The sequence below is a fragment of the Anolis sagrei genome, chromosome 3 (genome assembly GCF_037176765.1).
Source record: "Anolis sagrei isolate rAnoSag1 chromosome 3, rAnoSag1.mat, whole genome shotgun sequence".
In the NCBI taxonomy this organism is placed as follows: Eukaryota; Metazoa; Chordata; class Lepidosauria; order Squamata; family Dactyloidae; genus Anolis; species Anolis sagrei.
The window spans coordinates 165868686-165891201 of NC_090023.1; the positions used below are offsets into that span (position 1 = coordinate 165868686).

General features: G+C 43.5%; 1 protein-coding gene across 1 annotated transcript in view; it reads right to left on the bottom strand.

Moving 5' to 3' along the window:
- TMEM26 (transmembrane protein 26) overlaps positions 1-22410 on the bottom strand; it is a 42905-nt gene extending 20495 nt beyond the window's left edge. Inside the window, exons 1-2 of the mRNA XM_060768942.2 lie at positions 21925-22410; positions 6361-6439 (exon numbers count right to left, since the gene is read on the bottom strand). Coding sequence (XP_060624925.1) covers positions 6361-6439; positions 21925-22115 — 270 coding nt within the window. The 5' untranslated portion in view covers positions 22116-22410. The remainder of the gene's footprint in view (positions 1-6360; positions 6440-21924) is intronic.
- Positions 22411-22516: the final 106 nt, after the last annotated feature.

Here is a 22516-nt window from a genome sequence, read left to right on the forward strand (position 1 = left end):
ACAAAAACACGACACTATTAGAAACCTGTGGCAGGGCTAAATGTAATGGTTAAAATTCTAAAAATGCTGGGCAAGTCCAGGTGAGGTAGAATGAATATTTTGGAAATAAGAGGGTGTGCAGACAATTCTAACTCTCTCATAAAGTGCATTAGGGACATTGCTTGGGATTCCTTAATCTGGGAAGGCACACTGGAACATCCATGTTTTCAAGCTCCTTCTTGTTGGGGAGTGCCTGATGTCCTTGGGGAGGGAGTTCCAGAGTCGTGGGGCCACCACCGAGAAGGCCCTGTCCCTCGTTCCCACCAATTGCGCTTGCCATGCAGGTGGGATCGTGAGCAAGGCCTCACCAGATGAACGAAGAGATCGTGTGGGTTCATATACGGAGATGCGGTCACGCTTGCATTAACGGAGTCCAGCTCAGTGCGCTGTTTAGCCACCATGGAACAGATTTGCCAGCTCTTTATGCTACCTGGTTAGTGTAAATATGCCCAAAGAGGCTTGCTATTACAGTGTGTGCTTTTATGTACTTTTAAGATAATTTTATCTGATTAATGTAATTATTTTTAATTCTTGTATTGTTGGCTTTTAATTGATGCCACTCCAGCAAAAAGATAGAATAGAAATAAATAAATATCACTTGATATACTTGTTCCTGAATACAAATAATTACATTAATTGGCTTTAATCCTGCACATATTTACCTGGGGAGAAGTCCCACTGAGCATAGCAGAACCCATTCCTAAATAAACAACTATTAGATAATACCGTAATTTTTATGTTTGTGTGTCTTTAGTGTATTGGTCCAAACATTAACGTAATGTCACACAATTATGTACTACAATTTGACTGCCACATTGGATGTAAAGTGTAAATGAGCCATGACGACGAGCAAGGGAAACAACATTAATGTAATCATAGCTGTCCGCATGTAATAAAGCAGGAAAAGAAGAAATGTAAATGAAACACAAATTGCCATTTTTAATGGGATTCTAACAAGCGATGCTGTATGAAAATTTCCTGGTGAAGACTAGCATGCAATTGAGAGATGGATTACAGTTTCAATGACATGGTACAGCTTAGCCACAAATGCCTTTCCAGTTTGGTAAACATTTTAACTCATTCTGCGTGAAATGGGAGGCCTGTCTCTAAAATCAGTGGTTGGAGGAGGTATCTGACCATGTTCTTTAGTGGGATGTAGCAGAAAAAAAATCTTATTTAATATTTGATACACTGATAAGCACCTTCTTATGGTCATTCATGTGTCTAATACAGAGCTTTCCAAACTGTATGTCAAGACACACTAGTGTGTTACATTTAGTCCTTAGGGTTGTTTTTTTTCGTGTCAGGAGCGACCTGAGAAACTACAAGTTGCTCCTATTGTGAGAGAATTGGCCGTCTGCAAGGACGTTGCCCAGGAGACACCCGGATGATTTGATGTTTTATCATCCTTGTGGGAGGCTTCTCTCATGTCCCTGCATGAGGAGCTGGAGCTGATAGAGGGAGCTCATCCGCCTCTCCCCGGATTCAAACTAGCGACCTGTCCTGCTGGCATAGGGGTTCAACCCACTGCACCACCGAAGGCTCCAGTCCTTAGGTGTGTCGTGTGAAAAATGCTCTGTCCTCCACCCTCACAAACAAAAGCTGGTGCCATTCAAATGTAGGTACTAGGGCTGTGTAAAACTATTGTTAGTCCTTGTGAGTCATTAGTAACTCATTAGATTCATGCAAACAATTCGCTATTAAGAAATATGCAGGAAAGAGAGAGGAAAATAATTAAGAATCAAAACACTCACCAATAATCTTAGTTAAAATTCTATAACATTCGGAAGTCTCCCAAAGACAGTTTAATTTTCAGTATAAGCATTAAGCAACTTTGGTAAAGCCAAAGAGGCCATTGCTATTGTTTAAATTAAGATCCAGGCTGCTTGCTGGTCACCCTAAGGAAGGGCAGCTGGGGCGGAACTAGCTGATCTGGGCAGGAGACCAAGAACATAGCATTCTGGGAAATGTAGTTTGGGAAGGCGAGCCCCCCTGTGGCAGAGAATTCAAAAGACCCTGTCCTAAACTACATTTCCCAGAATGCAGTGCTCAGCATCAGACAACACCAATGGGGCTGTGATATAGACACACCGTTAGACAGACATTCAGGGGGATTGCTGTTGTGGCTTTTTGGGGGATAAATGTTTTGTCTAAACTTTTAAAAATCCGCAAAAATCAGTTGATGTGTGGAATTTTCTGAAACTTGGGGCGATTGATGCCCTGATTGTCTTGTGTATTGCATATAAAATCCAAATAGATAGTTCTTGTAGTTTTTTTTTTTAAAAAAATATTGTTTGTAAAAAAAATCAAAATTTCCCCAAATATTAGTGGATGAGTGTAACATTCTGAAACTTGGTGGGCCAACAGTGGAAAATGTGTGGTACAATTATAGCAAGTTTCATCACGATAATAATAATAATAATCCTTTATTTATACCCCACTAACATCTCCCAAAGGACTCGGTGCGGCTTACAGGAGGCTGAGGCCCAACACATCAGTAAAACAACAGCATAACAAATACAACAATAAATAAACTCATAAAACAAAGCAATAAACATTTAAAACAATAGCAATAAGCATTAGATAATAACGATAGCTCTAAAATTAGGGAGAAATGAACCACTGAAGTTTCCCCACTTGCTCAATTACTTAACCAAAAAAGTAACAAAAAAGAGCTACTTCATTATAGTTATAAAAAAAATTAGGCCCATAATTTTGGAAACACCATAAAAAAATTATTCACTCCCCTCCCCAATTTTGCAAAATTTGCTATAGCACGATGTCCCTCCTACAAAGATAAAGTTTTTGCAGGTTAATAAACTTTCTCCATGTTTTTGTAATAGAAAATAAATTTATAACCCAGGAACAAACCTGACAAATGGCCATCAAGCTTCTGAATAATTTAATAATAAAGAAAATATGTTACTAGTTTGAAAATATTATTTCTTGTTTAATGGTGTAGTTCTTACATTGAAAGCAGTTGTTCTATTCCAGAAACTTTATTTTTGTGGCACAAACCATGTTAAATTGGTAGAGACTCAACAATGCTATAGCAAAATGTGCTATATTTATTTATTTATTTCATCTACTTATACCCCGCCCTTCTCACCCCGGGGGGGACTCAGGGCGGCTTACAAAGGAGGCACAGTTAGATGCCCAAATCACACAACAAACAATACAAAATATAACAGTTCAACAATTAAAATGAAACATCAATACCTATTAAAATCATAAAAACTATCTCATGTCAGAGTCCATATATCAGAGTCCATATATCCATTCCATTCCATTGTCCTTGTCTATCGATAGGTCCTTTAATCAGTTGTCAGCATGGCCAAAAGCTTGGTCCCACATCCAGGTCTTTAGTTTTTTCCTAAACGCTAGAAGGGAAGTCGTCGATCTGATCTCCCCGGGGAGTGAGTTCCACAAGTGGGGGGCCACCACTGAGAAGGCCCTGCTCCTCGTCCCCGCCAGTCTCACTTGTGCCACTGGCGGGGTCGAGAGCAGGGCCTCCCCAGAAGATCTTAAACTTCGAGGTGGGATGTAGAGGGAGATCCGTTCGGACAGATACACTGGGCCGGAACCGTATAGGGTTTTGTAGGTCAAAACCAGCACTTTGAATTGTGCTCGGAATTGGATCGGCAGCCAGTGGAGCTGACGCAACAGGGGGGTGGTGTGCTCCCTGTACGCCGCTCCGGTGAGCAATCTGGCTGCTTCTCGCTGGACTAGTTGAAGTTTCCGAGCAGTCTTCAAAGGCAACCCCACGTAGAGTGCGTTGCAGTAATCCAACCGGGATGTGACAAGAGCGAGATTCGACTTCCCAAGGTACGGGCGCAGCTGGCGCACAAGTTTTAATTGTGCGAAAGCTCTCCCGGCCACCGCTGAGACCTGGGGCTCCAGGCTCAGCGATGAGTCCAGGATCACTCCCAAGCTGCGAACCTGTGTCTTCAGGGGGAGTGTAACCCCATCTATAGCATAATGTCCCTCCTGCATTTATTCCAACTCTGGCTGGGTACGCAGGGAAATCTCTCTCCCCCCCCCCCCAATCTTGATCAGTACTTTCTGATGCTGATGCATTCTGAGAAATGTAGTTTAGGGCAGGGCTTTTGAATTCTCTGGCATAGGGCCACTTCCTACATTTTCCAGAGTTTGGTGCTTTTCCCAGCAAACTCTGCTCCCTCCTTTCCTGCTCCTAATGGTGAGAGGCCATTAATTTACAAAGGAATGGGAGGTTTTTGGCTTTGCATTTGTGCTGTCGCACGCTGGGCCTGTGCATAAGACTGTAGGCAGAACATAAATTCTGTGTGCCCAACGGGACGCCGGGACTGCCTCAGATTAAAGGCCCTTGGATTTCCTTAAAACAGAGTCTTTAGATTGCTTAAAGGTTCAACAAAGTTCTTTATTATTGAAAACAAACAGGTACTTCAAGGCTTTCTTAATAGTCTATTGGCTCTCTCAATCTTGTCCACTGGGAACAGGCACTATCTTCATAAACTGTAATTTAACTAATGGGGAAATCCTTAACTTCTAATCTGGGCAGTCTGTCTTTGCCTATGTTGACGTGGAGCCCCTACACACGGTACCAACTGCTTCTGGCTTCCGCGAGTGACCCTTACCAAGCAGAGCTTTGTAGACCTCAAAGGAAAAAAAGGAGGTGTTCAGGTTTCAGTGATGGCTGGCTGAAGTGCTGCAAGACCAGCTTCCCTCAGCAGAGGAGCTGTAAGGCTGTGTATCTCCCGGACAAGCCGTGGGGCTGTATATCCCCGGCCAAGCTGTAGAAGACGAAGCTTTCTACAGGAGCTCTTGGTATTATGTCCTGCATGAAAGGCTTGTCTGTATGGACTGGCCCAAAATGGCTCCTATTCCCTCCAAAACCCAAAAAGGGGGCAGGACCAGGGAACCTAACGATAGTTGACAGGTGGCTTGCCCTATGACTGCAGCCAAGAGAAGCCACCTATCTGCAGAGTCCCTGAAACTTAGGACTACAACAAACATTTAATGCAAAGCAAACAAAATTGGAGCTCCTGGTACGGCTGTACCTGCACAGCATTGCTTGCTTGCCATTAAAATGAAGATCAATCTGACTTTGGGATGGAGCCTTCTGAGATTGACAAAATAGAAATGAAAATGTATTGGGTAAGTTTTGATTCTAAAGTTTTGGGTGTGCATATGATATCTCATTGTAAGTACAAAGTTAACAAATTTCTTATGACTTATGACAGGCTATGACTTTTCTGCACGAGCGTAATAAGCTACTACTTTCATATTTTTATTCTTGGTTTCTTAAAGGCGAGTCAAGTACACATACAAATGTAAATGTTCTGTGCCTATGAAGTTGATAAGAACTTTAGGAGAGTCTGACCCTGGGACCCCACCAAAGAGGGATCGCTACTTTGGCGAGCTAAGAGAAGCCTGATTTTCAGCAATTTTATTTTCTTAAAAATCCGAAAGAAATCTCACCAAAGTTGAAGAAGCAGCACCGAGGTGTTTTTATTAGCTATTCAGCTGAAAAGGATGCAATGTAGCAATCATTCATCTACAAAGCATGTGGTTACAGCGAGACCGGTCTTTTGACAATCAGCTGTTTCCTTGAAATTATATTCTTAAAACTTAAAAGGTTATTCCCCGAGCGTAGAAACCCGAAATGCAAAAAGTGAGATAGCAGATAGTGTTCGAATTTAGCCAGGAAAAATATGTCATCAAAATGGAGGCGATCTGCCATCTCACGGATACAGGGCCCCCTGGGGGTTTCCGTATCCGCGGTTTGGGGGAGCGCAGATTCGGCCTCCCCGGAACGCCAGGAAGGCATTCCGGGCAGGCCTGCAGTCTCCTGCGGCCTGGAAAATGTTAGTTTCAAGCTTTTAGATAGTTTCAGGCAAGAAAGGGATACAAAGTATCAAGCTAGAGAGTTTAAAAAGTTGCAATTTGATCAATCTTTATTTAGGGATTTGTTACAAAGTTGGGGCTAGCAAGGGAGTGAAAGGAGAGAGCATACGGCTGTGTAGAGTTGAGCATGCTGTTGGGGCAAATTTCAACAGTTTGGCCCAATTTGGCATCCAGGAACTGTGGACCTCCCTGCTGCTGGTCAAACCAGCTTGAAGGCAGGGGTCTGGGATGCCCTCAACGACATCTAGGGCTGATCCAAAAAAGATTTGATGCCTCAGGTTGGAAATCTAAATGACATCCTTTCTCTGGAATTAAAATTCAACAATTAGCCAATTTCCTGTCCATTGATAGTGCTCTGCATTTCCTGCTTGAAGCAATTTGGGTAACATCAGCTCTGTGTGTATCCAACCCAATTGTAAAAAAAAGGAAAAATACCTGAATCTCAGGATGAAGCTCCAAAAGCCACAATGATGGTACAATGCTAATCAGATAGATGAATATTGCTGGTGAAAACCTGGAAAGGAACACAAAGAAACTGAGTTTATTACTTTCTTATTAACACATAGCAAAAAATCACACAATGCATCAATTTTCTCTTTCAAAACACTGGAGAAATAAATTGAATCAACATTAGTAGATTTATATTCTGCCTTTCCATCACTGTGCTTGAGGCAGTGAACATAAATTCAACCTCTCCATTTTAGTTCATAACAACTTTATGAGATAGTTCAGGCTGAGAGAGAAGGGGTGGTGGGGAAAGAAAAAAGAGAGAGAGAGAGAGAGAGAGACTGGCCCATGTTCATCCTAGGAGCTACATGGTTCAGTAGAGACATGAACTGAATCTCCCATGTTCTCAGCCCAGTCCACAAAGCCCTTCAATATCCATTTGAAAAAAAATAATCAACCCTTGAGTTAAAAGCATCTGACTTACAAATGACTCATAGTTATCATGGGGGAAAGGTGCCTCCACTGAAGCTTTGTCACCAATCCTTGTTTCCATAATTTACTTACTTACTTAGGCGATCCCTCATTGTCCGAGTAAGATAATCCTCCAAGGTGGGTCCATAGGTGACTATGGAGCCCTATTCTTGATCTGCATCTTCTCCCACAGCGAGGGCTTTGGCTTCCAGGTGGAAGGTGGTCTTGGTCGGGGTTGGCTTGACATGCCTTCCTCTTGGCACATTTCTCTCTTTTGCCCCCCATTCATGCCTCTTCAAATTCTGCAGCACTGACCTCCAGCTGGAGCGCTCACAGGCCAGGGCTTCACAGTTCTCAGTGTCTATGCCAGAGTTTTTAAGGTTGGCTTTGAGCCCATCTTTAAATTTCTTTTCCAGCCCACCAACATTCCATTTCCCATTCTTGAGTTCGGAGTAGAGCAACTGCTTTGGGAGACAATGGTTGGGCATTCGGAAAATGTGGCCGGTCCAGTGGAGTTGATGGTGGAACACCATCGCTTCAGTGCTAGTGGTCTTTGCTTCTTCCAGCATGCTGACATTTGTCCACTTATCTTCTCAAGAGATTTGCAGGATTTTTTGGAAGCAACGCTGATGGAATCATTCCAGGAGTTGCATGTGACATCTGTAGATAGTCCATGTCTCACGGGCATATAGCAGGGTTGGGAGGACAACAGCTTTATAAACAAGCACCTTGGTATCCTTCGGATGTCCTAGTCCTCAAATACTCTTTGCTTCATTTGGAAATATGCTGCACTCGCAGAGCTCAGTGACAATGTTGACTTTTGTGGAGAGGTGGCTACCAAGGTAGGTTGGCTTTGAGCCCATCTTTAAATCTCTTTTCCTGCCCGCCAACACCTTGGAAGACACCTGTGCATGAATTTTTTTTAATGCGTGGAGTTCAGTGCACACTGATCAACACACAGTCTTCACAAAGTGAGGTTTTCTTGGGTGGCATAGTTTACCAAGATGACCATGGCTTTTCAATCTGCTGCAGCCTTCTTCCACCTTCACAGCCATTGTAACATGTACCATGTTATCCTCTGCCTGCTCTGCCGTTCAGGTCTTTGGGTCTTTGGACTGTGCTTGGTCTGGAACCTCCCTGACGGCCACTCCTGGGAGTGCATGACTCCAGTCGTTGTGCCCACAGGTTCATCGGAACACGCAAGCCCCCTCACCACGACAAGGTGACAGTCCATCGAGGGACTGTCCTATCCTTGTTTCCACAAAAAGCCCCATTTTTCAAAATCCAATGATCACAGGGACAGAAATTTAGGTTTTTTGTTTGTGTGTGTGTGTGTGTGTGTCAGGAGTGACTTGAGAAACTGCAAGTTGCTTCTGATGTCTGCAAGGCCGTCTGCAAGGACATTGCCCAGGGGATGTCTGGATGTCTTGATGTTTTATCATCCTTGTGGGAGGCTTCTCTCATGCTTCTCTCATCCACGCTCTTCCCGGATTTGAACCTGTGACCTGTCGGTCTTCAGTCCTGCCGGAACAGGGGTTTAACCCACTGAAATTTAGGTGTTTCTTCTGAACAGGAGCAGAAAGAAAAAACAACAACCACAGGGGTATTAACCCTTCCCTATGCTTTCCAAGGCTGATATGTGTGTGTTACACTTCACAAATTTACCTGTTCCAACTTACATACTAATTCAATTTAGAAATAAACCTACAGAACCTATATTGTTTGTAACTTGGAAACTGCCCGTATATAGATCAGGTATTGGCAAAGTGAGGCCCTATGGGCCAGATGCACCCCAGTGGGCACTTTCCTGTGGTCTTCCTCTTTTTCTCTGTCCTCTCACTTAAAGTATGTAGTGACCTGACACATCCTTATGCCGAAAGGATGAGGGAGGCAGACATGTGGCTCTTGAGAGCTCTCCAGCTGCATGCGTTCCTGTCCTTCCTGCCCTCCAGAGGACTATCAGCAGCCACGTGTCTGCCTATCCTCTCAGCCTGGGGATGTGGTGGGCCGCCTGAGGACATGGTGGGGATTGCCCCCCTGCCCCATGGATTTGCCGCAGAGACTGGCAAATCACCCTGCTGCCCTTCATGAATATGATGAGGTCTTTCCACCTCTTCACATGGGACATTTGTGCCCCATTTTGCAGTTTTCTTGTGTAGCAAGGATGGAGCCTGCCATGCGCCATCACATGACGCATGGCACACACACACACACCCCACGTTACTCTTGAATTGGGGTGGAAGGTGTAGGTAACTTTTTACTACTAGGTGTAATTTGGATCTGCTGTCCAAACTACACCTAATAGTAAAAAGTTACCTATCATCCATTAGAAGCTTTCAGCCAGCTCTTGTGGCAATTTTCCTCCCTCCTCCCCCTCCTCTCAGGGTGCGTCATTTCTATGCGCCTGGAGAGCCATCCAAGGCTTCTAATGGAGGATAGGTAAGATTTTACTACTGTTCTAAGGGGTCTGGGAGGGGGAGGGGTGGGTATTCCCACAGTTTGCCCTCCATCCAAACTGTCCCACTGTCCAAACTGTCCCACTGTCCAACTGCCCCAAATCATATATACTAATTATGGCTATGTCTGGAGCCCTCAGTGGTACAATGGGTTAAACCCTTATGCCAGCAGGACTGAAGATCGACAGGTCAGAGGTTTGAATCCGAGGAGAGCGCGGATGAACACCCTCTGTCAGCTCTGGCTCCCCATGTGGGGACATGAGAGAAGCCTCCCACAAGGATGGTAAAACATCAACCATCTGGGCGTCCCCAGGGCAATGTCCTTGCAGATGGCCAATTCTCTCACACCAGAAGTGACTTGCAATTTCTCAAGTCGCTCCTGACACGAAAAGAAAACTGCTATGGCTGGGAGAAATGACCTTGAGACAATTAGTCATGCTCTTTGGTAAATTCCCATATGGACTATTGCAACACTTAGTCAGCCATAGTTACTCAAAATATGACTCAGTCTGGACCTAGTATTATATTTTTTGAGATTAGTTTCTTACACGCATTGTCCTGGGATGGGCAAACTCCATGGGTCTGGGGACTAATTGTGTCTCCTGGGGACCAACCATGGATTTCATCTCAGATACAATCTGTATGAAGTCACCAGGCAGATGGAGGGCCAACAGAATCAAAATGCCAGAAACATACATGTCCACATTGATGTGCAGATATGCAGTCTAATGCTGAGGCTGCAAAACTAAATTTGGTGGGTCTATGCAGTCCTCAGGTTGTGTAATTCCCATCCTTGGTTTATATTTACTGTGTGAAGTGCTTTGGTTTTACTTTGGCAATGGAACAGGAATCAGGTAGGTCCCCAAAAAGCATTGGACTACAGAATCTATCGTTTCTCATCTAGTCTACTTTGGGTAATGTTACTGGGAGGTCCTAACTTGCAAAATTTGGAGGACTGCATTACTTTCACCCCAGATTTCGAAGGAAGTGCTGTGTCTTATTTGTTCTAGTCACCTCATCCCATTTTCAATGGCGAGGTCCCTCTCGATTCTTCACATTCCTTGCCTTCTGCAGCTCCAGTCTTTCTCAATTTAATCTTGGGGGCATTATAGTTAAATCAATACAGATGCATTATAGCTTCATACACAGAGAGTGAGATGTTTGCATTAAACTGCCAATAGCACAAGCCCTTTATGCAACCTTTGCCTGTTGTCATAAGAAGAACTTCAGATGTGCTCAGAGGGAGGACACTAGATGAAAATGTGGAGTGTAAAACAGGTGAGATAAACTTTATCCATCTTGTCTCTCAGGGGATTCAAAGGCACAACCCCAGTTTCCATTTTGTATCATTTGAGTGTTACCTATGACCTCATCAAACGGGGCTTGTTTCAGTGGCATACACCTAGTTCAGTGTTATTCCAGCCACAAAGCCTGTCAGCTCCCATCCCACGACATAATACTACTTCTGGCAGGGCTCTGTGACCAAACTATTGCAGAACCAAGATATACCACTGCGGCGACAGCACAGGAGGGTTCCCATGTTGCACGAGCAACAATAGCATAGGGTTACACCCTGAAGATGCAGGTTCACAGCTTGGGTGTGATCCTGGATTCATCGCTGAGGCTGGAACCTCAGGTTTCGGCGGTGACCAGGGGAACCTTTGCATAGTTAAAACTTGTGCACCAGCTGCGCCTGTACCTTGGGATGTCTGACTTGGCCACGGTAGTCCACGCTCTGGTTACATCCCGTATAGACTAATGCAACGCTCTCTACGCGGGGTTGCCTTTGAAGACGGTCCGGAAGCTCCAACTAGTCCAACGAACAGCAGCCAGGTTGCTAACAGGAGCGGCACTCAGGGAACATACAACTCCTTTGTTGAGCCAGCTCCACTGGCTGCTGGTTTGCTACTGGGCCCAATTCAAAATGCTGGCTTTGGCCTATAAAGCCCTAAATTGTTCTGGCCCTGTCTGAACATGTCTCCCCTTATGAACCATTGAGGACTCTAAGATCGTCTGGGGAGGCCCTGCTCTCGGTCCTGCCTTTGTCTCAAGAACGTTTGGCGGGGACGAGAGACAGGGCCTTCTCAGTGGTGGCCCCTTGGCTATGTAACACCCTCCCTAGGGAGATTAGATCTGCTCCCTCCCTCTTAACGTTTCGGAGGCAAGTTAAAACATGGCTGTTCGAGCAAGCATTTACAAATGCAGAGTAGCTAATATAGGAAATTGAACGATTTGACAATGGAAATGGACAATGCTTGATAATAATGAGATGCTAATGATGTTGTTTTTATTGCTTTTGTGATGTTCTATATTGTTTAGTGTTTTAATATGTATTTAATTCTGTACCGTTTACAGAAAACCCCCACACACAGATAGATATCTACATAAAAACTCCAACCATCACCCGTCAAAAAAGAAGCACCATTAAAGCCTTGGCAGACAGTGCGAAAACGATCTGTGAACCCCACCTCCTTCAAGATGAACTGAACCACCTCAACTGGGCTCTACAGGCCAATGGATACTCCACCTCAGACAACAGAAGAGCTGCAAGACCAATAATAAGCCACGAGAGTAAAGATGAAGATCCACCCCGAGGAAAAGTGTTCTTGCCATACATCAAGGGAACCACTGACCGCATAGGGAAGCTGATGAGGAAACACAACATACAAACCACCTACAGACCCACCAAAAAATTCCAACAAATGCTACGTTCAGCAAAGGACAAGAGGGATCCTCTCACCTCTGCAGGAGCCTACCATATTCCATGCAGCTGTGGACAAGTCTACATAGGGACCACCAAACGCAGCATTGCCCAAACACTAATCAAGGAACATGAAATGCACTGCAGACTACTTCAACCAGAGAAGTCAGCCATAGCAGAGCACCTGATGAACCGACCTGGACACAGCATATTATTTGAGAATACAGAAATGTCGGACCACTCTCACAACCACCATGCCAGACTACACAGAGAAGCCATTGAAATCCACAAGCATGCGGACAATTTCAACAGAAAGGAAAAAACCATGAAAATGAACAAAATTTGACTACCAGTATTAAAAAACTCTAAAATTACAACAGTGAAACAACAGAGAGTAAACAATCAGGCACATCAAATCACCTCTCAACAAAAGATTTCCCCCAGGCACTTCCAAGCCATTAAATGCTAATCAAGGTGGTCAGTTGAAACATTCACACCTAGCTCCAGCAGACAAAGGTCCTTTGTCCCACCCTGGTCATTCCACAGATATATAAACCCATTTTCCTACTTCCAAACAGACCTCACTACCTCTGAGGATGCTTGCCATAGATGCAGGCGAAACGTCAGGAGAAAATATGCCTCTAGAACATGGACATATAGCCCCAAAAAACCTACAATAACTTAATCTGTATTATGTGTGTATATGTACTGATTTGTTGGAAACCACCTTGAGTCGCCGATTGGCTGAGAAAAGCGGCATACAAATAAAGTAAATAATAAAAAAATAATAAATAATGGGGGAAAGCCAGGCAGCAGACTTCCCCTCCCTGCATGGGATGGGGCAACGGATGAGTCGGGTGATGCAGGATAGTGAGTTCCCCACACCTCCCGACGGGCACCACCGGATTCACCACAATGCAGCCTCTATAATGCGGTTGGCAGTAAGGAAGTTCAGAGCTTTTTGGGTTAGAGCAGCCACACACTTTTAACTTCAGAATTATCCTAACATTACTTTTCTCTAAAAAGAAAACATGTGTGCAGAGTAGGAGATTAAATACTGACCAATTTAAATCTTTACATACATCTGGATTTTTCTCTCCAGCCTTTCAATCAGGGAGCAATCAAACAGGCCTCCATTGGATTGCTGAAATCTAACACAGGTGTACGGACGGCAAAACCCTCATAGCAAGGAAGATGCATTTTGCAAACTCAGCTAGAGATATTGTGCCAAATGATTATCTTCCCACTAGGATTTCAATGTTTGCACGGTTCTTCCAGCTGGACTGTTCCTGAGGGTGATCTAATGAAGCGGTCTTTAGCCAACTAACTTTGACTTTTGCTGCCTCTTCAAGAGAAGGCGCTTTGAGAAAACATTCTTGGCCAGCCCCATTGCATTCCTCCCTCCCAGTGACTGTTGTTAAAAACTAATGCATCACCAACTTTCCAGACCTTTCAGTGAGGAAGGGATAAGAAGGAAAGTCTCATATCTTTGTTCATGACTAACAGTAGGGTGGCTATTTTCATGCACGTAAATGAATTTAAGTTCCCATATATTGCAATAGTACAGAAAACACAGAAATAATAGCTTGAAAAAGTTATTTTTTGGAGGGGTGGGGGGCTGTTAATTTCCAAAACATTTGAATCAGCATAGTCTGTTAGCTGTGGAGATTTTGAGTGTTTTGTCGAAGGCTTTCATGGCCGGAATCACTGGGTTGTTGTAGGTTTTTTCGGGCTATATGACCATGTTCTAGAGGCATTTTCTCCTGACGTTTCGCTTGCATCTATGGCAAGCATCCTCAGAGGTCTATTGGAACTAGGAAACTGGGTTTATATACCTGTGGAATGACCAGGGTGGGGCAAAGAACTCTTGTCCGTTGGAGCTAGGTGTGAATGTTTCAACTGACCACTTCTTTTCATCATCATCACCATCATCTTTAATTACTTATTAATCGCCCTCCATCCGAGATGCTCCAGGCGATTTACATAGCAGAAATTATACAGGATAAAACACATACATACAAATATTAAAATTAACATGGGTGAAATGCTCTAGTAAAAAGCCAGGTCTTAAGTGCTAGGATAAAATGCCCTAAGTCACGCATGGCTCTCAGATAGGGAGGCAAGGAATTCCATAAGGCAGGGGCAGAAATAGAGAAGGCCCTGCGCCTGGTGCTTTCCAAGTGCACTTCCCTAGGACCCGGCATATAGAGCAAATCGCGTTGGGATAGTCGTGGCGACCTCTGATGATGGGAAAAGGAGAGATGGTCTCTAAGATACAATGGACCCTGGCCATATAAAGTTTTAAAGGTTGGACCAGCATCTTATACAAACCACGATACTCAATTGGGAGCCAGTGTAGACGCCGCAGCACTGGTGTTATATGGCATTTCATGGGCATTTTTGTGAGTAACCTGGCTGCAGCATTCTGGACAATACGGAGCTTTTGGGTCATAGAAATAGAAAGGCCAACATACAAAGCGTTACAATAGTCTAGCCTAGATGTGACCGTGGTATGGATGACTGTTGCCAGAGCCTCATCCGACAGGTAAGGTGCCAGTTGCCTCGCTTGTCGTAGATGGAAAAAGGCCTGTTTGCTGGCAGCAGCGACCTGAGCCTCCATCATCAGCTGCGAATCCAAAACGACACCTAGGCTCTTAATGGTAGGTGATGGAGATAGAGCAGTGCCTATCGGGCAGCCATGCCACAGGATCTCAGTCTTCGCCAGATTCACCTTCAGTCTGCTAGCACGTAGCCAGTTCGACAAAGCCTCCAGGCATAAGGTGAAATTGTCAGGTATTGACGCTACTCCAGGCTCCAAGTGCAACAAGAGTTGGGTGTCGTCCGCATATTGGTAGCAGTCCAGGCCGAATCTCCGAGCTAAACTGGCAAGGGGTCTAATGTAGATGTTGAGTGTTGTTGTCCAAGAAAGCAACTTTCCCAAGCTATTATTCCTTGCCACCTTCACTTATATGGAGCTTATCTCTGTGGCAGCTTAGCATCGTTGGTAGTAAATTTAGAATGGTCAACATTAGAAATGGTCAACATTAGAAAATCTATCTATCTATACACACACATACATATATAGACACAGAGGTCTTGTGAGAAATTATCAAGACCATAGATCAACAAAGAGATTGATTCGTTCATGTGTTAATTCATATATTAATATTAATATATATTATACATTAATGCTAGATTGATTTTACTCTACTACTGAAATGACTACACCAATCATAGTCCATATTTTATTTCTATTGGAAATAATGGGATTTAAGCAATATTTTGTTTAACTGTGCATGGGGTTTGTAGCCCTTGGCTGGATCTTAGATGACTCAGATGAGTCATTCCAGATAAAATGCCAGGCCTTCCTGAGTTTTTGCCAAACAAAAGGTCAGTAACAAGATGTGTTACTAATATGAATGGTCGTATTTGAAATTTAAATGCAATAAATATTTAGATTAGCTAATGATGAACAAGTATATTTTCTTTGGTAAATAAGGTTTTTTTAAGGTTTGATAGATTTAGCTGCAGTCAACAGAACGTTGTGCCAAATAAGAATTGCTTGTAAATTGCCACAAGATACTTGATTGTTTTTACTGTATTAGATGAGCAGAACTTAAACCCTTGAAATGGATCAAAGGTCAGTCTGAGCGGTGGTCAAATCATTTGGAAAGATGGATGCTCCCCTGACCAATAGATGACGTCTTTTTTTTTTTACTGTTTTCAGTACCTCTGATAACGGTATGGAGGGCTATGGAACGCCCTCCCTGCTGAAATCAGACAGGCGCCTTCCCTCATGGCCTTCCGCAGGGGCCTGAAAACCTGGCTCTTCGAAAAGGCCTTCAACTAAGTGCTATGTTTTTGGGAATGACCACCGGAATGGACTATGATTATGAGATTGATTATAACCCCAAACTAGACGAATGCGGATTTTTAGTTTAATTAGTTGTTGTAGTAGTAAGATGTTATGTTATGGTCTTGATTTATTGTAATTGTTGTCTTTTCTATGTTCTGTACACCGCCACGAGTCGCCCTCGGGCTGAGAGTGGCGGTTAACAAGTGCAAATAATAAATAAATAAATAAATAATGGTGTGGCTCTCTAGAACAGGGGTCCTCAAACTAAGGCCCGAGGGCCGGATATGGCCCTCCAAGGTCATTTACCCAGCCCTTGCTCAGGTTCAACCTAAGTCTGAAACGACTTGAAAGCACACAACAACAACAACAACAACAACAATCTTATCTCATCAGTCAAAAGCACGCCCACACTTCTCATTGAAACACTAATAAGTTTATATTTGTTAAAACTGTATTGTTTTAAAATGTTTTTTGCACTACAAATAAGATATGTGCAGTGTGCATAGGAATTCATTCATGTTTTTTTTAAAAAAAAATATAATCTGGCCCTCCAACAGTTTGAGGGACTGTGACCTGGCCCTCTGTTTAAAAAGTTTGAGGACCCCTGCTCTAGAAGGTCTTTCGTTGGAAATCACAGCAGTCCACATTGACAATGATAAGAATTCTGAGTGTCACAGCCCAGAAACATCAGGAGGATTGCATTATACTGTTGGCCCTCCACATTTGTGAATTTAACTTTTACATATGTGATTATATAGGATTTGATTAATATGTTTTCTCTAGGAAGCTCGAGGTCTACCAGTATGGCCCTATGGTCAACTTCTGCCAGAGGCTGATCGTATAGTTTCCCTAGGGGACCCAGATGTTCCTATATATTCATTTTCTCAGCTTAAAAAAAAGGCAATTTTTATTCATGGTTTTTCTATTTTCACAGATGTTCTGCACCTTATATTCCCATGAAACTGTATAATCTCCACTATTTTTTTTAATCGTGTCAGGAGCAACAAGTCGCTTCTGGTGTGAGAGAATTGGCCGTCTGCAAGGACGTTGCCCAGGGGAAGCCCAGATGATTTGATGTTTTTATCATCCTTGTGGGAGGCTTCCCTCATGTCCCCGCATGAGGAGCTGGAGCTGACAGAGGGGGCTCATCCACCTCTCCCCGGATTCGAACCTGCGACCTGTCGGTCTTCAGTCCTGCCGGCACAGGGGTTTAACCCACTGTGCCACCGGGGGCTCTCCACTATGGAACCCTACCTCAAGATCTTCCATAGCATATATACCCTAATGAAGAAGATTCTGGAAAATGTTTTCAGGTGCATTCAAGCATCACGCCATACATTTTCCTCTACCCATGGTGGTAATAGCTTCAGAAAGTGGATTTAGAAAGATAAATGTTAAACATTCCTTCTCCAAAATCTCCACCTCCTGGCTCAGCTCCAGGACTTCAGCTATCCATTAAGAATGCTTGAATTCATCACAGGATCATACCGAGTGGCTCAGAAGTAGTTAAAAAGATCCACCTGCTGCACTGGACAAAGAATGGTATGTGTAGCAGGCAGAGCCATAACCCGGGGGGGGGGGGGGGGCGTTAAAGGTTCAACCCCCCCCCCCTCCATGTGTCATGTTAAAAAACTGTGGTTTACTCATGAATTTTAACTGGTTAATCATGAATTTTAACTGGCCAGCTTCCCAGAGATACAACCATTAACTAAGACACTGGGTTGTAGGTTTTTTCGAGCTGTATGGCCATGGTCTAGAGGCATTCTCTCCTGACGTTTCGCCTGCATCTATGGCAAGCATCCTCAGAGGTAGTGAGGTCTGTAGTGAGCATTCTCACTGCCTCTGAGGATGCTTGCCATAGATGCAGGCGAAACGTCAGGAGAGAATGCCTCTAGACCAGGGCTCCTCAAACTACGGCCCAGGGGCCAGATATGGCCCTCCAAGGTCATTTACCCAGCCCTCGCTCAGGGTCAACTTAAGTCTGAAATGACTTGAAAGCACCCAACAGCAACTAACAACAACAATCCTATTTTATCAGCCAAAAACAGGCCCACACTTCCAATTGAAATGTTAATAAGTTATATTTGTTAAAATTGTTCTTCATTTTAATTATTTTATTGTTTTAAAGTGTTTTTTGCACTACAAATAAGATATATGCATAGGATGCATCATCCATGTTTTTTCAGATTATAATCCGGCCCTCCAACAGTCTGAGGGACTGTGACCTGGCCCTCTGTTTAAAAGGTTTGAGGACCCCTGCTCTAGGCCATGGCCATACAGCCCGAAAAAACCTACAACAACCCAGTGATTCCGACCATGAAAGCCTTCGACAATACATTGAACTAAGACACTATTTTCATTTTTGGGGAGTGAAGTCAGTCATACATTTCACTATGTCTTCAGAAAGGGCAATGAATTGAACACATACACTATGGACCTTATCACATTAACGTTGAGATTCTGTGAAGTCCTGGTAGGGGGCGTGAAGAACCCTTTGCCCCACATCCTGCATTGCCCGACTTACATTTGGCCCCATCCCACAGGGGAAAGCATCTGCCACATGGCTTCCCCCATTGTTGCAAATGCAACATGGGAAGCCTCCCATGCTGCCACCATGGCATCATATGCCAGTTCCTCTCCTCTTTTGCCATGGAGCCTCTCGTGGTCCATGGCAAAAGGGGAGAGGAATCGGTGTACAACAGGCAAATTAGCCCAGATGATGTCGTTATTTATTCATGAACACTAACTGTATTTATCCAACAACCACATGCATCAGCTTCATGTCTGTGAATGAGCCATCACATATATTAAAGGAAGATATAATCTTTCCATATCATATCTTCTAAGTCCCCATATTCAGTTGCAAGTTAGCAACTTATGTAATGAAATCCCTCTCTTTTTCCCATCTTGATTAGTTGCTTTAAAAATGTAGATAATGCAAGGAATGAGAATACACATACATAAACATGCAGGGTTTCATATACAGCCTTGCTTTGGTTTATGATCCACAAGAAGGAAACTACTGATGATAAAGTAAAGAAGCCCAATAGCTTTCACAACATGAGATGAGTTATTAAAAAAAAAAGAATATGCAAAGAACATTTGCAGATTTTCTCATCTGTGGTGAGACATGAAAACTTGACACATCAACCACCCTCCATGAAAAAATGTCAACTTCCACCCGCCTTTTTTTTTTTGCTACTGTACAATAGTGAAAAGTCCAATGCTTTTTTGTAGTTGTAGTTGGTTGCTTATTTTTGTTGATTTTGTTGTAAAAATGTATTTTGACCAAAAATGTATTTAATATTTCATGACCAACCCTGAAACAACGAGACCACATAATAGTTCCTGGGTGGAAACCTTGTATTTTGCACAAAATATGTCTGTGCAGAACAGATTTTTACCAAAAAAATGTGTGCATAAGCTTTGTGAATTTTCTTTGCAGAAAAAGTCCAAACAGAAAGAAATGATCAAAAATGCAAAAACACTTGCAATCATTGTCCCATCAGAAGGATGACTTTCAGGGGGGGGGGGGGGGTAAAAATCTTTTTAGCAAATCATGAAGAGTAGTTCGATAACACAACAACAACATTTTAAATACAGACCAAAGACCCTTATTGCTCCGTAAAACGTATAAGATACAAGGTATGCAAGGTTAGTAAGGCCAAAAATAGGCCCAAAAAGTTGTTTTTTAACCTGAAAATTTTCAGGGGGGGGGGTTGAACCCCTAAACCCCCCCACCACCACCGGCTACAGGCCTGATTCTGACTGACTAATTCAAAGGAGGTGAGCAGAAGTTGACTCCCCTCTCACATGTAACTTTTCTTTTGCTTTGGGGAATAGAGGGGTTTTTTGTGAGTATTTCTTGCTACTATGGCAAAAGTGTTTTTTGCTGACTGTGTGGCTCGTGTGTGTGTGGGGGGGGGGGGGGGGTTCCCATGCTTTTGTTTCTTTGACTTTTGCACAAAGAATAGCTCTTGATTCTTCATTTAGTACTTAGGTTGTGTTCTGGCATATGTAATCATTTTTTGATCCAATAGCATTGTCAAACCACATATTATTGTGTTGGGGGGTGGGGTGGGTGGGTTGTAATATGTACATTGGTTTTCCAAATATATTATATGCTATTGCACTGGATCATTTATGGTGCAGCAATTAAATATCTGCAACAAGCGCTGGAATTTATTATGACTCATTCATTCATTCATTCATTTAATCACTCATTCATTGGTGTTTTCTAAAGGATGGTGGCTGTCTTGTTTCAAAGCTACATCAGTCAAAACAATGAAGATGCACAGAACCTTGGAAGGCCATTTACATATTCCGCTGACTCTACATTTTATACTGTATACACTCTTGTGTCTCTCTGTTGCGATTGAGCAGATTCATAAATGAGAAATAAGGTCCCGTTCACCATTCTGGAATATTTGGCACCATTCATAGAATCACAGAATCAAAGAGTTGGAAGAGACCTCATGGGCCATCCAGTCCAACCCCCTGCCAAGAAGCAGGAATATTGCATTCAAATCACCCCTGACAGATGGCCATCCAGCCTCTGTTTAAAAGCTTCCAAAGAAGGAGCCTCCACCACACTCAGGGGCAGAGAGTTCCTCTGCTGAACGGCTGTCACAGTCAGGAAGTTCTTCCTCATGTTCAGATGGAATCTCCTCTCTTGTAGTTTGAAGCCATTGTTCTGCGTCCTAGTCACCAGGGAAGCAGAAAACAAGCTTGCTCCCTCCTCCCTGTGGCTTCCTCTCACATATTTATACATGGCTATCATATCTCCTCTCAGCCTTCTCTTCTTCAGGCTAAAGATACCCAGCTCCTTAAGCCGCTCCTCATAGGGCTTGTTCTCCAGACCCTTGATCATTTTAGTCGCCCTCCTCTGGACACATTCCAGCTTGTCAATATCTCTCTTCAATTCATAGAATCATAGAATCATAGAATCATAGAATCAAAGAGTTGGAAGAGACCTCATGGACCATCCAGTCCAACCCCCTGCCAAGAAGCAGGAATATTGCATTCAAATCACCCCTGACAGATGGCCATCCAGCCTCTGCTTAAAAGCTTCCAAAGAAGGAGCCTCCACCACACAGCAGAGAGTTCCACTGCTGAACGGCTCTCACAGTCAGGAAGTTCTTCCTAATGTTCAGATGGAATCTCCCCTCTTGTGGTTTGAATTGTGGTGTTGATTGTTGGGATGTATCAAAATAAATAAATAATTTTAAAAAATTGTGGTGTCCAGAATTGGACACAATTCTGGCACCAATTTATTCATTTCAATTTCCACCAATCTACCATCCAGACAAAATTCTGTTCTGTGTTAAATTTAACTCTGCGTTAAATTTACCATCTGATCAGCTTTTACTCAAACAAACTCAAGTTCCCTGTCTAATATTCTTGGCTTCGAATGATGTTTCTGGTTTTGAATGAACACATTGAGTTCTAGAAATCTCCTTTCGTTCCATTCACCCCTGCTCCACATTATGGTACAGAGAGTTTCTCCAGTGTCACGTCGCTTTGGTAATGTTAATCTACCAACCTTCACACAAGCCATGGTGGCAAAGTCATCAAAGGGAAACCACAGCTGTGCAATCCCCCAGTCTTCCCAGTATGGGCAACCAAAGAAATTGCTACCTGGGCACAAAGGTGCCACAATATTTTTTATTGCAGCAAGTTCTACCATTTCGAGATCCAAATGTTCCACTTCTTCAAAGGAAAGAAAGAATCTGGAACCAGACAGCTTAAAATGCAATCAATGTTCAGGGATGTGGGGAGAGATCTGAAAATACTGCAAAACTTGGAAAAGTTACTTTTCTATATTACAATTGCCAATAGTCATCTCCAGCCTGTGGCATGCTCTTATAGGGTGTAGTAGCAAAGCAAGCAAACAAACAAAACTACCTTTGCAATATTTCGAAGTTCTGCACAAAGAGCAATGAACAGTTCAAGGCTGCAAGTAGGAACAAGATCTCAACTTCGAAGTGCTGTTAAGGAGCAGAAAGAAATAAAGAGCCAGAGGGAAGGAGGAGAGAAAGACACAGAGAAAGTGTGGGCTATATGCTCACCATTTGTAGCCTCTGCCTTGCTTAAACTTGAGAGTGAGTGCTGTTTCCAAGCAAAGGAAAAGATTAATCAGTGCCAGCAGCCAATATTTGGGTTCCTTCTTCACTTCAGTCACTCTCCAGACTGCAAGTAGGGAATGCAAGACAAAGAGCAGCCGAGTCACCAGGGCATTGAACAGCACCCGCAGTTCCATTCTGCACTGGCCTCCCTCCCTTTCTTCTGCCTTCTCCTCCCCTTCCCCAGCCTCTGTCTGCAAAGGGCTCCCAGTGCCTAAAAGCCTATTAGCAGCAGAGGGGAAGAGTCACTGGGTGCTCTGTATCCAGATCCGGGCAGACCTTTCCTCCTTCTCCATCTCCACGAAGGGGCCCGTTATGACTAAAAAAAAGAGAGAGACAGAAACTGCTTTGTCCCTCCTCCAAACTTCCTGAAAACTCTTGGGGAGAAGTGAGGGAAATGAAAAACCAGGCAGTCCAAGCACTGGTGTGGTTTTAAAGGCTATGCGTTCACAAGATCTGTGACTGGCTAACGTCACAGGAACACCATCACAACTTTCTTTGAAAAAATGCGCCTTTCGTGCTTCCTTCATAAGTATCA